The 25604-nt window shown below is 38.5% G+C and overlaps 2 protein-coding genes across 4 annotated transcripts in view; one reads left to right on the top strand and one right to left on the bottom strand.

Moving 5' to 3' along the window:
- The window catches only part of PLEKHA3 (pleckstrin homology domain containing A3), a 49122-nt gene extending 23841 nt beyond the window's left edge, over positions 1–25281 (top strand). For 2 of the 3 annotated variants that reach the window (XM_074399408.1, XM_074399409.1), the window contains exon 8: positions 1101–25281. In XM_074399408.1, the coding sequence (XP_074255509.1) occupies positions 1101–1228 (128 nt within the window). In that variant the 3' untranslated portion in view covers positions 1229–25281. The remainder of the gene's footprint in view (positions 1–1100) is intronic. The other variant, XR_012517697.1, reaches the window with a different exon arrangement.
- The window catches only part of LOC101030681 (titin), a 271305-nt gene continuing 261085 nt past the window's right edge, over positions 15385–25604 (bottom strand). Inside the window, 6 exon segments of the mRNA XM_074399411.1 lie at positions 15385–16701; positions 16836–17138; positions 17679–17832; positions 17924–18615; positions 19619–19775; positions 19899–25507. Coding sequence (XP_074255512.1) covers positions 16403–16701; positions 16836–17138; positions 17679–17832; positions 17924–18615; positions 19619–19775; positions 19899–25507 — 7214 coding nt within the window. The 3' untranslated portion in view covers positions 15385–16402.

Here is a 25604-nt window from a genome sequence, read left to right as displayed (position 1 = left end):
TTTCTTCTCTTTACGCTAGTACTGAATATTTGAAAACAATTTTCAAAACATTTAAGTGTACATGCCCTATTATATTTAGCATTCCCCAGTTTAGCTGTTGTGGACTGTAACAAAACTAGTCACACACACACACACACAGGCATGCACGCACACACACACGCACTCTCTCTCTCTCTCTCTCTCTCTCTCTCTCTCCACTTCTTTAGAACATTTTTAAATTGGCAAGTATAGGCTAGGTCCGAAATTTTATCCTTAGATTTCTTCCTGTTTATAATAAAGTTTAGTGTTTCAATTAGCTGACAAAACAAGGATTGAATTAATGTTCCTTCTAGAAAGTATGTATTTTGCAATTGGCAGTCTTAGTTGAAAGTTGTTACTCAAAAATGTTTTCGTGAGATGTAACTTCTTTTTTTTTAAAACAAGCTTTTTCAAAAATTATGAAAGTAATAAATGATGATGGTAAACTCAAGCAATATTTATAAAGGTTCAAATGCCTTAGAACAGGACTATGTAGTCAGGTGTGTTAACTTGGAGTTGCAGTGATAGTTCTGTGAGTTGCATTACAAATGGAGAAATGGGAACTTTGAGTATGAAGTACCTTATTGGCTTTGCTCAGAAAGTCTCAGAACAAAAAGAAGACCTGAATTTAGTCCTCATTCTGTTACCAATTGTGTGATCTTGGGTAAGGCACGTATCCTTTTACGGGTCTTGGTTAGTTTGCCTAGAACCAAGGAGGATATTAACGGCATTAAAACAGGCTGGAAAAGCGATAGTTAATTAAGAAAGATTAAATTCAATTCAGCAAATATTTATTGACTGCCTATTACGTGACAACCATGATTCTAGCAATGAACAAAACAAAAACTCTACTTCGGGCAGTTTTCATTATTTATCTCATGAATTCTGATGTTTCTCCTTGTGGCTCTAGTCAAAAAGTTAAGTTTTCCTCTATGAAACAAACAAGGAAATAAAAAATTAGCAGGAAGTTAAAGGAATTTCATGTGCCCGAATAGGAAATTTAAAATGTTTGTTTTTTTTTTCACAGAGAACTGGAGTTAATATTGACAGGATGTTTACCTTTTTAACCAATTTCTTCATAGGACCTGTTCACTGTTCAAAAAATACACTTAATGGAGATTTGGCATCAGCAACCATTCCTGAAGAAAGCAGACTTATGGCCAAAAAGAAATCTGAATCAGAAGATACTCTTCCATCCTTTTCTTCCTGAAAAAACTGAAGTGTCCAACTTCCTCTAAGTATTGCTATGCAAAAGCTGCTGTAATTAAACTGTTGTTACAGGGAATAGTTTTTTCCCTTAAAGACTTCTCTGCACTTTATAGAATATTATAAACAAACAAACAAGAAAGCAACCCACATACTTTTCAAGTGTATTTTATCTTTATATAGTTTGTTTGCAAGAGTATTTTCCTAATAACTTCACAGTATGAATGTGTATCTTTTTTTTTTTTTTTTTTTTTTTTTAAACAAACGATGGTGTAACACAGGCGTCCCCAAACTTTTTACACAGGGGGCCAGTTCACTGTCCCTCAGACCATTGGAGGGCCGCCACATACTGTGCTCCTCTCACTGACCACCAATGAAAGAGGTGCCCCTTCCTGAAGTGCGGCAGGGGGCCGGATAAATGGCCTCAGGGGGCCGCATGAGGCCCGCAGGCCGTAGTTTGGGGACGCCTGGTGTAACATTTTGACATCCATAAGGACAAATGTGGATATCTTTCTAAACAACTGTGAGGGGACTGACAGCTTGGTCAGGGTGTATTGTAGCTTGTAAACATGAAATCTTAGAAGATTTCAGTTTGACAAAGTGTGATATATGGAACTTGTGCCATGGACCAAATGGTCACTTTACCACAGCTAAAAATGAGTTATGATAGCAGCTTGATGATGATTGTTTTGGATTCCTTTAATCAAAAAGGAAACATTTATTTCTATTTAGAATATTCCAAGTATCTTTAGCCCAAATGCCATAACATACTCAGTATTTTTAAATAACAAGACTGTATTGTCCTTCATATGTGAAGTTGACACTACTGATTTGTCAATACCAAATGTTGGGTTAAAGTATTTACTTTTTATTTATTTATTTTCTTGTTGCCTCAAAAGATGATTGCATCCTAACTTTTGTGACTTACCAAATTTAAGATGTGTATACATTGTTTTCTATGTTGTTCTAGAAAAGACATTTTAATGCTATAGTGACTTTGCTCACTTAAACCAGAGAAACGACTTGCAGTGGAAGAGGATTTTAGTGCTTTTTTTTCCCCTAAAATAGACATTAAGCTGCTGTTGTAAAGTATTGTTTGAAGCTCTTTCCAATATCTAGAGACATTTTTATTTATGAATATTTATACAAAAAAGGAATTCTGTCAAGATATCTGCTCTATATCACTTGAGAATGGCATTATTTAATTAAAGAACAAACAGCATTTTTTTGGTAGTGCCTGTCCATACCTATTGTCAGTGTTTGCCTTGTAATATGTTTTTTGAATTCACCTTGGGCTGATAGTTTTGTTTAAGATTTTGGATAAGGAGCACTTTAAAACAAACTGGTATGTTGTTTTTAAGTTAATCATAAATTTAATAAATGTGTGGTTTTTGCATTCAAACATATATAATACATTGTATTTTTTACATTCATTGGTATTCTGTCAATCTTTATTAAGTGCTAATATAATTATTATTGATTTGAGTTTGTTTTTGTATATTTAGGCCTGCTGGTGAAGACACAAATGAAGCATACTTTTAGTTTTAGTTGCCTGTGAACTTAGAATGGTGTGGCCTATTTCATTTCATTTTAATTTCTCTTGTAAGTTTTTGTGGGATTAAAAAAAATAATATTGGTATTTATTTAAAAAACTGTAATTATAGGCCTTCCATCTTAAGTTTAAAATGGACATAAACAATCTGTTTATTAATATGTGTTTGGATAAACTGTATGCTACTTAAAGTGTTTGTAATTTTAAATAGCACACAGGTCATCAGACTAGTCAATATTCAGTGGAGTCTTTTCCTGCTTATAAGTTGTATTTCATATGTCTAATTTGAAAAAACGTAGTTTGATAATATAGTAAATTTTGACATTGAGCAGGTAATCAAGTTTTTCCTGTTTTTTTGTTTGTTTTGTTTTGTAGTAAGAACTTGGACAGTAATAAGGTTAGGGTGCTACTGATTGGCAGTTTTTTCTGGTAGTTTTTTGAATAATAGGTTTATAGTGAAAACACCATAGCAAGCTTTTGAACTTAGAAAAAATAATCACATCCATTTTCTGTTGCTTTACCCAAATAGGTGGGTTTGTGAAGGGTTTTCTGTAAATATTTTTTAAATAAAATGCAATTATATTTGGTTCGTATCATTTTTTTCCCCCTTGAAACAGGTCCTTTAACAGGTTTGTGGTATCCCTATGTATGTCTTTTGTTATGACTTAGAGCCAATTTTTGTTCTTATTGTTAGGAACCAAACACATTTGTGAAATCATTTTTCTGAGGGAGTATAAATATATCTTGAATTATATTCAGGTTTTGATCAGTGAATTATTAGCATGAGGAAACCTATAAAACTTAAGGGAAAAAAAGTCAGTTGTGCCTGACTTTTCTGAATTTTAAGAAAAAGATGAACCAAATAACAATTCTATAAGAATTTTAGCTTGTCAAGTTGTTCTATACTTCATAGAAAAATTATTATTAATTATTAGTTGTTTTGCTTTGTCATGTCAAGTTATTAAATTTCTTAATAACTTCTCATGTATCTTAATAACCCCATTAGGTCATGAAGTTATTTAGAAACATGAGAAGTTATTAAGAAATTTGGAGGTTCTCTTGGCAGCGTATCAGTGATCTTCTAGGCAAAACCCATGATTGTTTTTCATTTCAAGTGCTTGGTCACTATTCTATGGGAATTGCAGGCCTCCATGAATAAAGGGATTTGATACAATTCTTTTATAAATGAGCTGAATTTGAATTTTGTTACATCCTATGGGATTATTGCATTATCTTCAGTCAGGACAAGTCCAGAAATGGATGCTATTGCTTAAACTTAAATTCCAAGGCAGGAGCTAGAATATCTTCATTTCCACAGATGCCCTGGAACCTCTGACCTTGAATTGTAGTTTTTCAGTATTCATTATCACATGTAGAAATTTAAAAATCACAAGATCTTGGGAAATGTATTCTTTGTAATATTAATATTAGACTGCTGTTATACCATTAATTTGGATTCTGCTAGTTGTTTTATTTAATAAGGTACCTCTAGGTCTGTCCTTTGAGTCTTGCTCTTGCTACTTGGTGCAGAGGGAGTGTCCTGGCCTGCAAAAAAGCCAGAGTAGGCTGCAGGAGCTTCTTTGAAGAGGCCTCTCTTTTAATAACCCTGGTGGGTAAATGAATGGTAGACAGGCCTTCCTATTCATGGCTTTCTGTCTCCCCAGTCCTCTCTTGGAATTCATGCTGCATTTTTAAGTTGAAATTTGGGTTTTTTTTCTTTTTGTTTTTAATTTTTGCTTTCTTTTTACTAAGCTAATTAATGTACGTAGTTTAAAAAATCAAATAGAACTAAAAGGTTTATAGTGAAAAACTGTAGTTCCCCCTTCCCCAATTTACACTCCAGAGACAAACACTTGGAACTCTTAGTGGTTTGTGTTAGTATTTACCTTCCTGTTTGAAAAAGTTCTACTTTTTCTTGACTTACCAATTTCAGAAACAGTTTCTCAAATGCTTTTTATGGTAGGTAGGATTTACTTTACTTAAAATCTCTCCCCATTTTTCTTCTCCCACCCCTCCCAAAATAGATTTATATTCACACAACTTTTTGTTAGAACAAACTTTTTGTTAAATAGATAGACATAAATGTTGTTCACTGATGTACCACATGAAAAACTATCATTATTTCATTTTTACTAGAATGTTATTTTTCCCAAGGTTGGTATTACCTGATTTTCAAATTTGCTTAGTTTTTAATGTACCTGTCACAAAGACTATCCAAGGCTTCAGTGCTGAAAAAATCAGATAATCTATCAATTCCCTTTACTTAAAAAAGTTTTCAAAATCATTTTGTCATCCTTTAGGGACATTTCTTCCACAATCCTTCATCTTCTGCCATTTGTACTGTTGCCCTCCAGGCCTGTTCCATGGTTCAGCAGTTGTTCTGAAACTCCCTTTGTTTTTTAGTCTCGCATTAGATCTTCTGTTGTGGATCTTGTGACTTCTTTCTTTCTTGATTTACTGCCTTTTTTTTTTTTTTTTTTCAAAGCTCATCAGCTAGTAATTTCCTAAGAAAAGGTGCATGGAAAGTAAAGATTTTAAGGCTTTACAGGTCTCAAAACGTCTCTACTCTTGATTGGTAGTTTGGAGTCTGGAAAATAACATTCCCTCAGAATTTTAAAGACAACACTTCATTGTCTTAATGACATTTAGTTTTTCTGTGAGAATTCTGATACCGTTCATTTACTTGGGATTTGTTTTTACACTCCGTAAGCTTTTAGGAACTTCTCATTAATTCTGATGTTTCATAATGATACGGGTCTTTATTCATTCATCTTTATAGGTACTTGACTTGGTGGAATCTTTCAATTTAGAAATTTGTTTGCATCAGTACTGGTTGTTTTGGTGTGTGTATTATCTTTCTGACAATTTTCTCTCTTCCATTTTCTTTGCTCTATCTTTCTAGAATTTCTTTTATTTGAATGTTGAACCTCCCAGAGTTGGACCTCCTCTAAGTAAAAAAAGCTTTTTCTCTCTAGTTGTGTCTTAAGGTATATTATCTTTATCTTTTTTGTTATCCTCCAGCTCTTTGTTGGATTTTCTTTATATATATTTTAGTTTCTAAGAAACTGTTTTCTGTTTTATTTCATAAAAACCTATTTTTATTTTACAGATTAAATGTTTCCCCATATCTTCCTGAGGATAAAATTAAGATTTTTTTCTTACGTCTTTCCTGTTTCTTGCATGGTTTTCCCCCTCTCTCACCATGATTCTGTTTTCTATTTATTTGTTTTGGGCTCTTTCATTCTGAAGCCTTTCTTAGATAGAGATTATCTATTTATATTAGTCATGTGTTAAAAAGCTAATGTCGTAGGTCTTTATGTGTGGGCAGGGTTTATAAGTTGTTTTAAGGGCCATCAGGTAGAGAGTTGGCCCTTTCTGTTGGGGTCCCCTAAATTTCAGTGGAGATCTTCTCTTGGGGGCCATTCAGTTTCTCTAGAAAACTAGGTCCTGGTAGTAGGGTAAGAAAAGAGAGCTCATTACCCCAAGGTTTATATGATGGCTTTTACTTAATCCTTCTATCTTCAGCTAGTCTCATGCCCACCCTGTTCTACTCCCCAAGTCCTCCTCTGGCTGCTGACCCTCAGGTTAAGTTTTTCCTGTCAGTAGAGGTTGGGGATTGGGGGTTGGCAGGCTGTGGAGAGTGGGGGAGAGGACGTGGGGTCCAGTTGCTGTTTATACAGACTTCTAGTCCTAATTTCATTCCTATACCTCACTCCCATCTTCTACAATACCTAGTGCTTCCATACTAGAGGTTTGGTGGGGTGTGTTGTTTGGCTTCTTCCATTTGGGTACTTAGGCTTTAACTTCCTCCACTCTGCTAGGTTAGGTATCACACTTCTTCCTGGTTTTTATCTATATAAACTTTGTTGAAATCTCATGGCTTCGTAGTCTGTTCTCTTTGTAGATTAATACCATTTATATTCCTTTAATGTCTTTTTAGTGGTTTGGAGGTAGAGGAAATAAATTCATGTGGTTGGTTTGTCATGTGTCACTGGAAGTCTAGATTTAAATTCTGATAGTATATAGAAAATAAAATTTCTTTATTATTAATTTATAAGTCATTCTAGTGATTTTATTTATTTATTTATTTATTTATTTTTGTATTGCATTTTAGGTTTTGGGGTACATGTGATGAACATGCAAGATTGTTGCATAGGTACACACTTGGCAGTGTGGTTTGCTGCCTTCCATCCCCTCACCTGTATCTGTCATTTCTCCCCATGCTATCTCTTCCCACCTCCCCACCCCCCGCCCCTCCCCCGATTTTTAATTCATATGGTTTTGCTGTACTACCTACCTCATTAGGATTGTGAGGATTAGAAGAATCATTTTATAAAAAGCACGTACATAGTGTGTGTTGAATAGTGTTAGCTATTGTTTACTATCATTATTACTTTTACTACTATCGCTTTTTTTTTTTTTTCTGAGACAGGGTCTTGCTCTTTCACCCAGGCTGGAGTATAGTGGCATGACCTCAGCTCACTGCAGCCTCGACCTCCTAGGCTCAAATGATCCTCTTACCTCAGCCTCCTGAATAACTGGGACTACAGACATGCACCACCACTCCTGGCTAAGTTTTGTATTTTTGTAGCATCAGGATTTTGCCATGCTGCCAAGGCTGGTTTCAGATTCCTGGGCTCAAGGGATCTGCCTGCCTTGGCTTTTCAAAGTACTGGGATTACAGGCACATTTTTATGATACAGCTGGTACCAAAGAAGGAAGTAGCTTTATGACCTTTACTTATTTTTTTTTTTTTTTTAGTCACACAATATATACATGTCCATGTAATTAAAGATCTTCCTTTGACAAATTCATATGGTAAATGAGCATGAAATGAGTATCTTTTAAATATTACCACCAGAATTAAACTCTGTACTTGAATTCAGTAGAACATTTCTATATTATGCCCTATTCTGGTGGTGTCTATGGTTGCTAGGGGTGGCTGGGTTATCCAAGTGATTCAGCATGTCTTCAGAATTGGCATCCACAGGTGATTGCTCATAGCCTCTTGCCATGGTGCGTCATCTTGGGGAGGCTTTAGAATACAACCCTCATTTAGCTTATTCTTTTTTTTTCTTGCTTTTCAGTGGTTGGCTAGAGAAAAGTGTGTAGTAAAATTACACACACCTATTGTGGTTTAGCATCATGACCATGGATAGCAAACTGCCTGTTTTTTTTTGTTTTTTTTTTTTTTAAACTGATTGTGGCTAATTTTAAGACTTTGATTTTGCAGCTAGGATTAGCAGAGAATCACCTACCTACTTGATTAATGATGTCTGCGTGGCTTACTAAGAGGGTGTGGGGAATGGTGGTAGGGGTAACTATCATCGAGGACATAGGGCAATGGGTATCTTCTGACTTTGTGTAACTTTGCTAGATTGTGCATATTTTTAGCTACTCAGAATAAGCAAAGTTGAACAACTTATAATTGATTCCATTTTCTGTTTTCATTATCCAACTAGGTTGAACTTTAAGTTCATACATTAAAAATGGGGACAAACAGGGCAAAAAAAAAAATGAGGACAAACATAGCCTGTCATGTCTTTATTCAGGCTAAGTGCATGTGTATGTATAAGTAACGTACATCCTTATAAATTCATAAAGGCACTTATTAGTAGTGCCTTTATGAATTTAGACCCTTGCAACCTTGCCATGGTGCTCAGGAAAAAAAAAAAGTGCCAATACTCTTTTTTTTTTTTTTAAAAAAAAAAGGTACTAGTTTAGGTAAGTGAAATTTAATAGCATATGAGTGCTTTACCTATCACCTTTTGTGTTTTGATCACCCTTAGTCATCACTGGAGAGAAGAGTTTGAGTTCATTTGTGGTTTTGCTTTAGTGGCAAACCTCCTTAGAGAGATGAGTTGCCCTTCCTTCTCCTTGCCATGTTTGGTTACTGTAGGCCACAACCTTTGAGGGGGAAAAGGCACAGATTGCAATTTTTTTTTCTTGCTATTGTCAATCAGGCCATGTTCACACAGTTTCCTTAAAGATGACTGGAGTCAGGAAGCCTGGCAAAATGTGCCGATAACTTACCAGTTTTTGGTCTTATAACATTCTGTCTCTTTTTTTGGAACCATATGGCTTCCTCTACTATAATGTTGCCATTTGCCACTTTTGGGGATTTGACTCCTGCAGTTTTTTTTTTGTTTTTTTTTTTTCCTTTTGGGAGTATGGGAGTGTAATGGCAGTGGATATAGTCTCAGATGATGTTTTTAATAGTTCAAGTCCATTAGTGTCTTGCTCTAGAGAAAATGACTTACTTTTGAGTCTTCTTGCCCTCTGGTTTTCAGAATTCTGTGTAATTTTTCAATCTTTCCTTTCTACCTGCTCTGAAAAGCTTTTATGGAAATCATGGTTGAATGTTAGTAAATTTCTAAGAGCTTTCCAATGTTATCTACACTTAGCCAAAAAAAGTCATATGAACTTTTCTCATTCTTTCTATTTTTCTTTTATTCACTTTATCTTTTCTCCAGTTTTTGACAGATGATTATAGAGTTCCCCAAAATGGCCTTCTTACTATTTCTATATTAGATATATAATAACATAAAATAATCACTTGGGAATGGCGGCGAGTTCACGGGGGGCTGTTAACCATTTAATTTAGATTTGTTTATACATTTGTTTACCTCTTAAAAATTTTTTTTTCAGTTAATATTCATTGACCACTCACTAAGTGCTATATTGCTAGTATTTATCTTTGCTTTCTAATTATTTTTTGCTTTCTATTTCTTGAATGAACTTAACTGCTTTATTATTTAATAGCTTATATACATTGACTGTCTTAATTATAATTGGCTTTCCAAAATTTTCACTTTTAAAATTTAACTAGTTGAATAGTATTTATCATTCACATTTGCATACCAGCTGTTGTTTTAACCTAAACATAAGTAAGGGAGCATTAGAAAGTAGCATGATTGCTGTTAAAATATCCTTTTCTTTGTGTGTTTAAATATTATTAGAGACATAAGCACATGAATTTTTTTTGCCTTTTAAAGTCTTTATTTTGGGCTAGTTATGTGTATGTGTGTGTATATATATATTTTACATATATGTGTATATATACACACACACATATACATAAACTATATACACACACAGAAAAATGATTCTTGTAACAGTATTTATGGATATTTAAGTGAAAACTTTGTAACTTTAGAAGTTAAAAAATTGGAAATAATAGAATTGATTTAAACAGCTAGTCTCTAAATTAACTTAGAAACCTAATAGCAAATATGGATTTTGATTGATATAACTAAACACTTTAATTTTCAGACAGTTTCAGAATAGGATTTCTATGCCCAGGGGAAAATAAACTTTATTTTAAAATATGGGTATGCTTACTTTGTGAGTATTTTTTTCTTTTCCAAATTCCAAAAGGTGTGTATTCTATATTTTTGTTATCAAAATTCTGCTTGTTGAAAATATAGTAATTTTATAAATTCAATAAAACTGAGTGATATGAACAGTATGGGGGAAAATGTTTAATAAATTTGCCATGCCACTGAGAGAAATTTAAATACAGCATGTTTTGAAAGTTTGAGGAAACTTAACACTTTGCTTTTTAGAAAGATGACTGGTTTGCTGCACATTTAAATGTGAAAGCTGGTTGGCTATTTTAAGATTAGTGTTGTGATGTGGTAAAAGATACTAGTGATAGTTAACCTTTAAAATGAAAGCCTACAGTGCATCACCTTATTTGTTTAGATCAGGAGTTCTCTACCTTGGCTGCACGTTAGAAACCCCCAGAGTGTAGTCAGTGGCACAGTGATTTACACCTAGAATCCCAGCACTTTGGGAGGCAGAGATGGGCGGATTGCTTGAGCTCAGGAGTTCAAAATCAGCCTGGGCAACCTAGTGAAACCTCATTTCTCCAAAAAAAAAAAAAAAGAAAAAAGGTGGACATAGTGGTGCATGCTTGTAGTCCCCAGTTACTTGCGAGGCTGAGGTGCAGGGATTGCTGGAGTACATGAGGTTGAGGCTGCAGTGAGCTGTAATTGCACCACTGCCACTCCAGACTGGGCAACAGTGAGACCCTGTCTTAAAAAAAAAAAAAAGAAAGAAAGAAACAAAAGAACCCCTGCCTTCCCAGGGTGGCTTTACACTTTCTAAGTTGATGGGTAGGTTGATGCAGACTAATTATAGTAACACCTCTCAGGGGCAGGGTGAGACCCAATCAGCAGTTTTTGTTTGTTTTTTTTTTTGAGATGTTGTTTTGCTCCTGTTGCCTAGGCTGGAGTGCAGTGGCACAATCTTGGTTCATTGCAACCTTTGCCTCCCAGGTTCCGGTGATTCTCCTGCCTCAGCCTCCTGAGTAGCTGCGATTACAGGCATGCACTACCACACCTGCCTAATTTTGTATTTTTGGTAGAGATGGGGTTTCTCCATGTTGGTCATGCTGGTCTTAAACTCCCGACTTAAGGTGATTCACCTGCTTTGGCCTCCCAAAGTGCTGGGATTACAGGTGTGAGCCATCATGCCCACCCCATTTTTAAAAAGCTTTTCGGTAATTCCAATGGGTACCCAACATTGCGAACCATTGAGCTGGGTGGAAACTCTCAATTCTGATTGTTGTATTTTAGAAGAGGTAGAGGTGTGTGTATGTGTTTGTATGTGTATATAGATAGATATAGATCTATCTCTTTTATATACCTGTCTCACTAAAGTTTGTGGCCATCATCTAGCAGTCAGAAAGGCCAAACAGGTCCTTATTAGAATGGTCTGAGGATCAGCATTGGCTTCACCTGGGAGCTTGTTAGAAATGCAGAATCTCAGGCTCCCCACCCCAGATCTGTTGAACTAAATTCTGCATTTTCACAAGTTCTTTCGGTGATTCCTACACGCTTTAAAGTTTGAGAAGCACTGCTGGAGGCGATATTAGGGTAAATGTAGATCTCCATATACCCTGCCTTTTGCTTCTCTCTGGTTTTCTGACTTACATTGTGACATTTTTATGCAGGGTTGGAAAATGAAGCTAGTACTTCATGCTCACATCAGCAGATTAATAGCTGTGGTGAGTTCCTGATCTGGAGCAGATGTGAAGGAGACAACTGCCATCACCACAAAATTCCACTCTTCCCCGAGATGGGGAAAGAGAAAACAGCTCAAAGAATGGTCACTGGGCTGAAGGCAGTGCTCTTTCAGTCTCTTCTCTCAACTGCGTTATGTATTAAGGAAGAATAAGAAGCACAGTACTTGTAAGGATACTTCTTTATAGGTACCTTTGAGAATTCTCTGAGAGAGAAAGCTATTTCCCTTTAAATAAGAAATTTACTTATCCCAGTGTCAAACTGCAGTGAATAAAGGCAAATCCTCCAAGTTCCCTGGAATAATTTCTATACAATGCTCAGCACTCAGAAACCTTATAGTGGCTATAATCAGTCCCGTGTCTTAAATATTCCAAGAACACTCAGCCTGCTTCCCTCTGTCTCAACCCCCACCAAGAATTAGGCAGATTGTTTTGCTAGGATACTTTCTTCCTGCAGTGATGAAAAGATTCTTTTCTGTAAATACTGTAGGGCCCAGTGGCGTAGTTTCTGGGAAGCTCTCTCATCGTTGTCCCTTCACGTGACACACTGGGTCAGGTAAGCACCCTATTTCCTGACCATATTGTAGATGCCAGTTATGGGTTCAGCATCTCTGGCCTGAGCATTCTGAGAAGAGGAATTCCCTACACTAGAAATGAGGGGCTTTTTTTCCTTTTTCTTTTTTTCTTTTTTCTTTTTACAGGAAGTGACCTGATGGCATTTTGCTGTTGACCCTGCCCTGGAACTACAATGATGCTCAAAGTGGAGCAGAGCCCTCTCCTCCCTAAGCAAGCACTGTCTCTTGCCCGCTCACCCTCCAGCAGGTTTGGTTTTTGGTGTTGTGAAGGGGTAGAAAGACAATACCAATAGAGAGAGACCTGGCCTCTTGTTCTAGCTCTATTGCTAGCCATGTGACTCTGGGCATGTTATTCAGAGACACTGCATCTCAGTATTCTCTATTTTGAGCTTTCCTTCCAGTAGTTATATTCATTAGGGGTCTCATTCTCTTCCCTTTAGTGGTCCTTCAGTTTTTTAGGACAGAGCATCTCAGCCTTCCACCTGGTCTTGGTCTGATGGCTCTGGTGGTATCCCTCCTCTCTGGCTTCTTTGGGTTGTGGCAGGAAGTGGAAGTGAAAAGGGAACAGCTGGCCTGCCTTATGCCTGTGTACCAAGTTTCTTGGCAAGTCGGAGAACGAGTAATACTCGTGTCCATCATCTCACTAAAAGCTAAAAGTTGATTATGATGGTCTCAGAACTGGCAGCTGACACCAAAAAACTGCATTCATTCATTCATGTACCACATCCCTTCATAAGGCCGAGACTAGCATCCAACAGAGTCCCCTCAACATTCCTGGAAACTTATATAACTTAGAGAATTTGTACCTTTTGCATATAGCAAGAAGTAGTCATCCTTGAGGCTCTGCTGGTTCAGGAACCACAAGGTCCTTTGGCAGTAGTCTCTCCTTGATGTAGAAGGAAAGGAAATTTCTGAGCATTGAATCTTTGTGGGGGTTTCAGTAGTAGAGTTCATCACTGTCTCTTTTTAGGAGGAACTAAAAGGCATCCCAAGGAACAGAGATAGTGAAATACTGACTCGGAGATACCAAAAAGCACAAGACCAAACTTTCACTTCTTATAACTTCGAATAAAAACCCATGGGCCAATCTATTTTCATAAATTTTATCTATCTAGGCTGCTATCTCTTAGATACATGTAGGACAGCATTTCTTAAACTTTAAAAATCATTGGCATCTTTGTAAATAAAATCTAAAAAATAGACATAGTCTCAGGGGCCTTGCAGATCACTAACAATCTCAGGATAAGCATGAGTTTCATGTTTGGAATCCTGACTTTTGGACATGCTGTCTTTTGCAGGGAATTCCTAGAAGATTGAGGAGTCTGGAAAGGGTCGTCTTCCCATTCTGTTGGAGGGCCTCTGGCTTCCCCAGTGTGTCCATGTGGCCACACCGTGCTGCTTTCAGAGACAGTGGGCTTTCGATAAGGCACAAAAGTAAGTAAAACTTTGCCTTTAGCGCCGCTGTCCTTCACTGGGCAGATTGCTCTCCCTCCCCACCTCCCCACTCTCTCAGGCCCAAATTTGATCTCAGAGCCCGGGACCTGCAACTGCAGAAAGTGCAAAATCCTGTCTTCGGTTTTGGAATTCTCATCAATGCAGACTGTATAACCACGGATAGGATATGTGAGAATACTAGCATGTCATGGCTGGAATGATCCTTAGGCATTACGTAGCCAGTCCTGCCTCTCATTTTAAGGTAAGAATAGGCATTTAACATTGTAAGATGATGTAGTGGGTTCTTTTGGCATTGTTAAGATGCCCCAGGGAATGTGTTCTTCCATCCATTTCTTGAGTGTTGACTGTTTGGCTGCCCTAGTCCACAGAGAATTGTCCTGGCCAATAGGCACTCCTCTTCACTTGGGAAGGTTAGTTCCCTCTTCCATTCCTCCTCAGCTCCTCAGCTTACAGCCTGTAGCCATTGACTAGTTGGTAAGGGAGTACCAAGGGTCAGCCCCCTTGCTCCTAGATGGAACCAACTTTGTGGTACAATTGAAGCTCCCTGTGAGATCTGGCTGAGGTTTCTGCTGAGACCACATTTTTGCTCAGTTTTCTTCCTCTGCCCTATCTGCTGGCTGCCCCATGCCCTTTTTCCCTGAGTAATAATTCCTCAAAGAATTACTGAGGCAAAAATACCTGTCTCAGGCTCTGCTTTTAGGGAATCTGACATAACACAGAAAACTTGCTGAATAAATTAATGAAGACTCAAAATCGTCCTCTGGAGAATTAAAATTGACAGTACATTTGCTTCAGGTTTGGTCACCTGTACCTACATTAAGGAGGTCAATTTAGGCAAATAACATCATAGGCTTATGATTAGCAAATTGAAGTGGACAAATATTTTTGACAGATATTTTTGACATTATTTTATTGCCGAGTCTAGATCAGTTATATAAAAAGCGTAGTAGAATGACACAATTTAAAATAGTGTCAATCTTCCATATAGTGTAATTCTACCATGCTTTTAAAACAATTGATTTAGATTTAGTAATAAGAAAGTTCTTTAGTTCTGAGGTCCTTTATTTGTTCTCAGTTTGGAGCTGCAGTAGTCAATATGGATTCAGTTGCACAATGGGACATTTTCCCTGAAGTTGTCATTTTCTGTTCACTATGCTCTTTGAGGGACAGGATCTATACCATGTTAATCATCTTTGTATTGTTCCCTGTGGTGTTTGGCACAAAAGATTGTGGATTGTAGATGTTCAAAATCCATCAAAGATACTGAATCACAGCTGATTCCGAGTTGAATCAGCTCTCCTAAAATATTTTTCTTGGCATATTTAGAAGATAAAGTTATGGGTATAAATATATCCACAAGAACTCTATCTAGGCTTTTAAAACAAAATTGCTGAATACATCTAACACAATAATTTAAACATTTTCTTAAAAGAACTTATTAGCATGGGCTGTTTTGAACTTGAGTTGCCTTATCTATCTATGATTGTTTTTGTGATACATGAAGGTGCATACTTTCCCACCCTGGAATTTTGCAGAAAACAACCAACCACACATTTTGAGGTGCAGATAGCTTGCTTTATTTTGTTGTTACTATCTCAAGGAGGTCCAACAATTATAACTAACAATTGAATTTATACTTGCATGAAAAGAACTACATCAAATTGAAATTGTGGGCAGTTAGTAGTATTGTTGTTTTAAATATAACGACAGCTTTGTTTTTGTTCTTTAGTTTTTGCTGTGGCTCATTGCTTAGGTGCCCAGGTTTTTCAGGTGCAATTAAACTCTAGAACTACCACACAAAGGCGTTGGCTGCACCCTGGGACCTCCAAGAGCTGACACTGCTCTGGCATAGGAATACTTGAATAGCTTGGTTAAATGAAGGGATGGCCAGGAGATGTTACTTTTCCAAGCTATCCAGGCACTCTTTATGTCAGACAGTGTAAAAGGAGCGAACAAAGTGTTGGCCGTTACACTTTGCTCTGGTAATATTTGTCATGATAATTTTGTGTGACATCATCAGAGAAAATGTAAGACGTTAAAGTGTTGCTTACAGGAGGGTAAATGCAAACATCACCAATGCCTTACATTTCTGATTCAATAGGTATTGGTGCATATATCAAGTGATATGCACAGCATCATCCTCTTTTAGGTGGATAGGACATCTTCAGTGGGGAATTTCTCAACCCACTGAGGCATACTTAGACATCAACAGTATGTTGAGGCACAAAGATTGATTAAATGTTGAGCAGGGTATTCGTTCCATAAGAAACTTTCTCCTACCAACAGTTAGTTTCAAAAGTTACACTGTAAAATGTCATAAAATAAATGGTACAAAACTTTATAACCGTTAATCCGGCTATATACAGTATGTACATGTCACTAGCAAATGTATAATATTCTTAGGTCAACAATTATGAAAAGATTGAAATGAATATTTTTGAAGTTTGACTCATTTAGGTTGATACAAAACTACTTTTTTTCTTTAAATATTTACAGATCAGAAAGATTAGTCCATGTGAAATGTTTGCGAAAAGTTAAGGATGAGTGTAGAGTATAAGGGCACAGGCCCTCTTAAATGGATCGAATATGTATATTCACAGTGGCAGAGTCAGATCCAAATTCATTCCCTAAACTCAGGGTATAAAGTCCACCATCTTGTTTCTGTACATCCATGATGATCAGGGTTGTCAGGTCATCTGTGTTTTCAATGTGGAACCTCCCCTGTTGTTCTTGATTGTGAATTTTTCTTCCACCACAGGACCATGTTACATCTGGGGTAGGCTCACCCGTGAAAGCACAGGCTACGGTTAAAACTTTGCCCTCATCAATGCTGATATCAGATGGAAGAGCTTCAATTTTAGGTGGAATTCCTTTATGGAACAATGACAAAAAAGTCTTAGGATCACTGAAAAAATAAAGATTTGCTTTCTACTGAATTGCGTATACTAAAGACTACACCATGCCACTTGGCTTGGCTACCTCTACCAGTAATTTTATTGCTCACCTCTTATGCCTGCTTTAAGCATTTTACTAGTTGAGCTTTCCAGTTGTGTCATGCTAGATTTTCCCATAAAGCTGCTGGAACTCATTTCTACAAAAGACTCTTGCATGGAGGACATGCTTTGGGCAGACATGCTTGCAAATTTCATCTCAGTCATGCTGCTAGCACTGCTGCTGCTGAAACTGCTGAAGGAGGCCTCCTGCTTGGAGGCAGACATTTGGACTGACTGAGACGAGAAGCTTCCTTGCAAGCTTGTGTCACCACTTGTTCTCAATACTACCTCTTTGGAAGGTTCTTCAACTAGAGCTGTGGAGCATAGCAGATACACAGTGAACATCAATGACATCTGGTTAATTGGTGACATATGACGCTGACTTACAGAAACGAAAACTTCAACACACAAACAGCAACATAACCCAATTTGCTGTTGAAGCATAAGCAAATACATACATATATTTGTCAAGAGCTAGCTCAGTGTCTCCAAAAAATGAATCCTTATATTTCTATCATTACATTACATGCAGGTGCTAGAAATCTCTAGGAGAAAAATGATTAGTCATGTAGAAAGTAATTGACATTGTGCATCCTGAAAATAAATGTTACAGGGCAGTTGGTAGCTTTACTTTGAAATGTATCCAAGTTTCTGTGTAGCTATAAAGAAAGTTTGACTACAAGAATGAATTCACATAGGATGGCTGTCTTTCACATGGAATTTAACAAGGCTTCTTAGAGTTTCCTGTGCTTGAAAGAGAGGCAAAAAATCATCTAAAGGGCTTAAATGCATAAGGAAGATATGGTAAGGAGATACTTACGTATAAGGAGATACAATGGTAAGGAGATACTTACGAAGAACCATCAAGGAAGCTGTAGCTGAACACTGGCCACGGAAATTTCTGGCCTTAATTGTATACTTTCCACTGTCACTGACCGATGCATTTCGGATTTCAAGAGAGTATACATTTCTGGAACGACTTACGTTGACATTTGAAGAAACAGAAATCTAAGATGAAGGAAAAAGAAATGTTGAAGTTGTTCAGATGTGAAAGACATGGTATTTAAGTTTTCAATAATATATTCATAATTAAACTTACTGGCAGGTTGTTTTTAAACCATTCGATTTCAGGGGATGGCTCGCCACTGATTTCACAAGTGAAGAGAACATTTTGTCCTTCGTTAATATTTTGAGATTTAGGCTGTGAGATGAAGGCTGGAGCATCTGAGAATTCTTTGCTCAGTGTCAAATCATACTGACACTTGACGATTCCTTCCCTGGTTTTGCCTATGCAGGTAAGGATTCCTTCATCTCTGTGACTGGCTTGCTTGATGGTTAGGGTCTGATCGCTGCCTGAGACACCATATCGGTACTCCTCAGAGTTGGTCAGCTCTATGCCATTCAGTACCCATTTCACATCAGTGGCACTAGCAATATTGGCTTTTAAAACCACTCTTTGACCTTCTGTTATGCTCATCTGAGTAGAAAATGCTTTAATCTCAGCGTGAGTTCTGATTTCTTCTGATGCTTGTGATGTTTTCGTGATTTCCTCATGGACAATGGATTTTTCCAGGGAGGTTGCTGCTGACTTCTTGACGTCTTCAGAAATCAGAAGCTTTGACGCTTCCTCTTTGAGGGCTAACTTTTCTTGAGATTTCGCCTCTGACATCTTAATTTCTTCAGACATTAGGGCTTTCTGGGAAATTTCCTCTTGAACAACAGCTTTCTTCTGAGATGCAATTTCAGAAGACTTATGTGTAGAGACTGTCTGTGCTTCAGTATCTTTTATAGCTAAAAAAAGAAACCTCTGTAAGGCAAACTTAATTGGAAAGAGACCCCCACCTTTTACTCTTCTAGATTCTGCAGGTGAACAATATACAAACAAAAAAGTCAACTTCTTCATGCAATATAGGTAATACCTAATACTTTCTCAGTTCCACTTTTGGAAAATTGTCGTGTGACTTTTGAGATCAGTGTAATGATTCCTTAAACTAAACTGAGCCAAAGATGATTCGTATGACAAGGAAAAAAGTCTCGAAAAGGATTTAGGAGATATGTGGATTTAGGAGATTTTGAATAACCAAAACATTAAATTATCTTTCAGAAGACTGAAATGAAAGCAAACTAATTTTAATTGCTAAAATAGAAATAGTTCTTGGCCGGGCGCGGTGGCTCAAGCCTGTAATCCCAGCACTTTGGGAGGCCGAGGCAGGTGGATCACGAGGTCAAGAGATCGAGACCATCCTGGTCAACATGGTGAAACCCTGTCTCTACTAAAAAATCCAAAAAAATTAGCTGGGCATGGTGGCACGTGCCTGTAATCCCAGCTACTCAAGAGGCTGAGGCAGGAGAATTGCCTGAACCCAGGAGGCGGGGGTTGCGGTGAGCCGAGATCGCGCCATTGCACTCCAGCCTGGATAACAAGAGCGAAACTCGAAATAGTTCTTTAATTAACTTCGTACTACTTTGGAAAATTAGCAAGTGTGAAGGTTTAGGCAAACAGTACCATTTTGTATATTTACTGACTTTATTCTTAAATATTCCTGGGGGCAAGGGCTGACATTATAGAATCTTATATAATACCACATATAATAAGGAACTTAATAAATGCTCACATAAAAGCATATGCTAACTTCAAATTTGTGTGTTTCTACATTGGTGTACAAATGGCATTCTAGAACTAGGAAAATAATTTCAGTACTTTCTTGTATGTGTGTATAAGGGAGGATGTCTGAAAATATTTTCATAATATTATCTTCTAAAGAAATGTGGGTAAAAACAAAAGCCAACCTACCTTTTATTGTTAATTTGCAGCTAGAGGACACAGATCCGGCTGAATTTTTTACTGTGCAAGTATAAAGTCCACTGTCGGAAGCATCAGTTTTATGAATTTCTAAGAGGAACACTCCCTTGTCTTCAGAGAGTTTATATTTACCTCCTTGTATAATAGCCTGTAGAATGCAAATTATTTGCATTTTAAAAGTGATTCCATTTTAAGCTTTCTTTGAATGAGGGATTAAGGGAGAGGTTAAATTTTAGAAGATAAAAGTAAGAGACATTTAAAAACTGGTTACCTTTCCATCCTTTGTCCAGATGACAGTTGGCTGGGGCTCTCCAGTAGCCTTAACTGCAAATTTAGCAACACTGTCTGAAGAAACAGTTATATCCTGCAACCCAGTAACAATTACTGGTTTTGAGGAAATTGGTTCAGGAGCTTTTGGTTCAGTTTTCCTGGTTATGGTTGACTCAGCGGTTTTCTGATCTGATTTCTTAGTTTCTGATATTTTTGATACCTTCTCATGGATACTCTTAAAGGCTTGCCCCATAAACTGGAAGTTGGTTTTAGAAGTTCCACCTTCACCAGAAACCTCACAAACATATTCTCCCTGATCAGATTCAGCGAGGTTATGGATTTTGAGCTCATAGGTACCATCTGCCGAATAATGAAACTGGAAATGCCCATTTTCCTTCAGTTTCTTGCCATCTTTATACCAGGTGACCTCTTTTGCACTTAATACACTGCTTTCAACCACACAGGTCAGCTTTGCAATCTCTTTAGAAGCTTCTGCTTTCAGGACCTGAGTAATCTTTGGTGGGGCAGAGACTGGGAGGTGCTGAACTTTCTCCGTTGGTGTTGGTTTTGTCTCTGTGGGTGATACGGCTTTGGAGTGAGAAGCTTCTGGAGATTTCACTCGTTTTGGAGACTTAACTGCTTCTGGGGATTTCACCCGAGGCTCTGGGGATTTGACGCTTGGTGGTGACGTCACAGCCTTTTCAGTTACCCTGGCCTTTTGAACAGTCAGAGTGAACTGTGCTTCTTGTTTCCCCTCACTGTTTTCTACCACCACGCTGTAATTGCCCTCGTCGGAAACCTGCACTGAAGATATCTCAAAGGTCGATTTATACTTGGTGGTGGTCACTTGGTGGCGGGCAGAAGTACTTAGCACTTGTCCTCCACGCAGCCAGGTCACAGTTGGTACTGGCTCACCATCGGTGTCACAAGAAAACCTTGCAAACTCGCCTTCGTGGACGGTCATGGACCGTGGCTTTGTTAGAATTCTTGCTGCCAAAGTCGTCTTGATCTTTCTGGTTGTGGATTTTTCTTCCAGCGACTTTTCTTCTATTGCAGCACTTTTCATTTCTGCAGATGCATAGTGTTCATATGAGGAGAGACTTTCCCTTGTTTCTGTCATCTGTGATTTCACTTCCCTGACAGAAGAAGCAGCTTCCATCTCAGATGTTTTCTTAAATGATGAAACAGCATACGCCTCTGTTCTTGTTAGCTCAGGAAAAATAGATCTGGGAACTTCTTCGTCTCTGCGCTGGGAAGCATAGGTGGTATAATCCCCTCCTGTTACATCCAATGTTGCATAATCAGAAGCTTCACCCTTGTAGTTGGTGCACACAGCACGGTAGGTTCCACTGTCATCAATATGACAGTCTAGAATTTCCAGAGTCAGGACTCCACTTGTATTTGTGTAATGAATCTTACTGCTCTCTTGGAGTTCCACACCATTGTGGTACCATTTAACTTCGGCAGTTGGCTTAGACTGAACATTTAAGATAAAACGTGTATTTTGGCCACATGGTACCCTGTGTGAGCGCATTCTCAATGTGATTCGAGGGGCATGGTCCAACGTGAAAGGCTGCTGACTCAAAACTTCATACTTCCTTTCTGATGTCTTCTGAGTTTTTAAAGCAGCTTTCATGGACTCATACCTGGAAAAGATATCAAATCTTGCAGACCTCTCAAATCTCGAGAGTGATCTCTCACTAGACACAGGGCTGGGGGATCGTGGACGAGTTCTCTCTGGAGTAGGGGACCTTCTTTCTGTGTCATCTTCATATTCTTCAGCCGGTTGTGGACGTGACCGGATCAGCTCGGACACTGGCCTCATTAACTCAATGTAAGTTGGAGACAGAGAGCGCCGTCGTCTCAGTAGTCTAGATGCGGATGAGGATGATTCTCTTTGAGTACGTTTTGAGATTTCGTATTCTTCCTCAATTTCTGTTATTTCTGTTACTTCTCTTTGCCGCCTTGATTTCTTTCTAGACTTTTCCTCCTTTGACATGTGGTCAAGTTCACTTTTGTATTCTGAGAGACGCTGGGTGGCCATAACTGGGCGAAGCAACTCTTCATCCTCCTTCTCAGCCATGATTCTTTGCCGTTGCTTCGGCTGTCTGTATGATGCCTGGGCATGCCTTTCCCGCAGTTCGGCATAACTTGTACTAGTTTCAGCCTTTGTTGGGATGTGATAGGTTGAATATCTGAAGTCTTTTCTTGTTTCATCCACCTTGACATGAGGTTGTGGTGAAGAGTAACGTAGGCTAGAAAGCTCAAAGCGTGGAGGGCTTCGGCTCGGGGGTGAAGCTGAAAAACCTAACTCAAGCTCTTCTTCAAGACGCAGCCTCTCTTCCTCTGTTCTTTTCATTGCTAAGTAGTCATCAATGGGGAGGAGTAATTCTTCATCAGAGATGTCCCCAAGAGAACGTCTTCTAGGTCGGTAATAGAAGTCATAATCAGGAGAAGGTGTACGCCGGCGGGCTGGTCTCACTATCTCAAGATCATCTTGGGACAGTTTAGGAATACGCCATTTAGGTCTGTATTGATCTGTAATTCGTGGAAGAGGCATCACATAGAACTGTTCCCATCTTGAAAGGCGGATGCGCTTGGGTCTTTTCTGTACAAGTCTGTCAAGTTTTCCAGGCATTTCATATTGATCACGTATCTTTTTATACCATTTCATGTCAGACATGGGCACGAACTGCTTGATGCGTTGGTCTTCTTCTATGGTAGTCTGCTTGTACTTGCGTGGCTCTGGTACATCATAAGGCATCCGGAGTTTTCTCTCCTCCTTCTTTTCTTCCGTCTCAAGTCTAAATTCCCCTTTCACGGTCTTGGTGCTTACAGCTGGTTTGTAAAGGACAGCAGCTTCTCTCAGAGCCTCTTTAGCTACCTGTGTCAGTGGCACACTCTCAGTTCCAGAAAGAATTTCAGCCATTCTGAGGGTTTTGTCAATTTGTTTTTGTACGTGTCGCTCACGCTCCTCCTTACTCTTGAATTCCTGTTTCTTGTACCTCAGGCGTTCCACTTGTAGGTGAGCCTGGCAGCTGGTGGACCCAGCTGTGTTAGTGGCTGTGACTCTATAATAACCTGTGTCTTCAGGCAAAGTGTCCCTGATGTGCAGAGCATAATAATCCAAACCTTCATGGATAATTTCAATGTTAGTCCCGAGGGACAATGGCTGACCATCTTTCTCCCATTTTAATGTTGGTGGGGGGATGCCAGACACTCTGATTTCAAAGCAGACACTTTGGCCTTCTTGGCATTCTGCATTTGCCAGTAACCTTTTGAACATGGGTCTTAAGGTGCTGTCTGTTGGAGGTGGGTGTAGGGTTACCGTCAGCTTTGCTTTACAGCTGTCTTCACCATATTTGTTCCTTGCCACAACGGTATATTCAGCGTCATCATCTATAGTGACACTGTTGATTGTTAATTGGTAAAGACCCTTGTCTGACTCAAATGTGTACTTCTTGTCATCATCACCTGGTTTGATTTTCTGACCTGATTTATACCATGTTACACGAGGCTCTGGGTGGACAGTTATAGTTACTCCAAACCGGACATTTTCACCTACATAAGCTGTCTTATTATAGAGAGGCAGGGTAAATTCTGGTGGCCTTTCCAGGAGTCTCATTGTGTCTGTTCTGCGCTTAATTTTCCTCGTGGTTCTACGGCAGTAATAGTCATAAACTTCTCTCACACCTTTAACAAATAGCTCTGCGTAAGAACTGTCTTCACCATAGTCGTTGACTACTTTGCATCTGTAGGTACCATCATCGAATTTGGTAATGTCTTTGACATAAAGAGTGGCCACTCCATCTTCATAGGTGATTTCATATTTCTCACTGTTCTCCAGCTGTCGGACCCCAAAGTACCAGGTCACTTGAGTAGACTGATCATAATTTTCAATTTTGCATACGTATTTTGCATGTCCTCCTTCTTCACCAACTACATGCATTATCTGCCCAGAAATTGGACCAATTTCAATGGATGCTACTTTAACTTTAGCAACACTCACTCCCTTCTGAGATCGAATTGCACCACCACAGGAGATCCGGGCTGCTGACACAACCATGTTGAGGTCTTTCTTGATCAGGGTGTGGTAATAACGCCGGTGTTTTAATGTTCTGATAACTTTAGTACTGACTCTTTCTATCTTCTGCTTTAACCATGGGTGCTGGAGAGCCTCTGATGCTGTCATCCGAGATTTTCTCTCTTTCACTAACAGCCGGTCAACAAAATCCATGGCTTCAAGGCTAATATCTTTGAATGCTTCTTCATCGAAAGTATATTCAGCATTCATGATATTCTCAATGATCTGTTGGTTAGTTTCAGCCAGGAATGGGTTGATACCACTCAATAGCACGTATACCAGTGTTCCAAGTGACCACATGTCTGTGGCTGTGCTGACAACATCATGCTGGTGGACTTCAGGTGCGTAGTATTCTGGGGCAGTGAATAGAAGCCTGAAGTTGTCCCCTGGTTTCAGTTGACGGGCTTGACCAGATTCTATGATCTTAATAGTAGAGCTTCTTCTGGTTTGGTAAATGATATTTTCCGGTCTAATGTCAAAGTGTCCAATATTATGACTGTGTAAGAACTCAAGTGCTTCACAGACCTGGCGAACATAACTTACAATTTCTCTTTCATTAAGTTCAAAAGCACTTGTGTTAATGCGCTCAAATATGTCAAGTCCTGATATAAACTCAAAGATCATAACCAATTCTTCCATGCTTTCAAATGATTCATGGAGGTATAAGATGTTTCTATGCCTAGCAATGTTGAGAATGGAAATTTCCTTCTTTACCAAAACCTGATCAGTCCCTTTGACTTTAACAAATTTGGCCATGTATGTCTTCTTTGAGGATGTTTCAACGCAACGATGGACAATTCCAAACTCACCACGCCCAAGATCTTCAGCAATCATATATTTCTCATAGAGTTCCTTGGTTGAAGAATGAGATGCTTTAGTCATGGAGACTTCCCTGGTTTCATCTACCTCTTCATCATAGTTCATAGCTCTGGTCTTATCTTCTTTGGTTATGGTTGGTTCTGAAGGCTCAGAAGGCTTGCTCAAACCAAATTTATTTTCAGCTATTACCCGGAACTGGTAACTTGTTTTTCCAAATAAGTTGATCACAGTGTAACGTGTTTCTCGGGCCTGTCCTACACGGAGCCATCTTTCTGCAGTAGTTGCACATTTTTCAACAATATAGTTGGTGATTTTGCTGCCACCATCAGAGGCTGGCTCAGTCCACGTTAAGTTGACAGAATCTCGTGAGACATCACTAACTTTGACTCCTCTGGGTGGGTCAGGAACATCAGCCACATCCAGTTCAACTGTCTTCTGATCAATCCCAAATCTGTTTTTAGCACAGACCACATAGAAACCAGCATCTTTTCTCTCTACACCATTGGGGAAAACGAGTGATGTGAAGGATCTTGTGACAATAACTTGGTAGTGGCCATTATTGTCAATGAGATCTTGTCCTTTCTGCCAGGTGATCACAGGATCTGGTTTTCCACTGAAAGGAATCTTGATGCTGACCACTTCACCTCGGAGAGCATGAACTGCTCCCATGCCTTCCAGAGTTTTAGGTAGGTGTATCTTAGCTGGAACTGTATCAGAAAAAAAATAAGAATATAATTTAGCAACACCTAATAATATCTGTTTAAATGCAATAACCCCCACCCTAAGTTAATAACTCATCTAGCC

This window comes from Saimiri boliviensis, chromosome 5, assembly GCF_048565385.1.
Source record: "Saimiri boliviensis isolate mSaiBol1 chromosome 5, mSaiBol1.pri, whole genome shotgun sequence".
Classification (NCBI taxonomy): domain Eukaryota; kingdom Metazoa; phylum Chordata; class Mammalia; order Primates; family Cebidae; genus Saimiri; species Saimiri boliviensis.
This window is presented reverse-complemented; position numbering and strand designations above follow the sequence as displayed.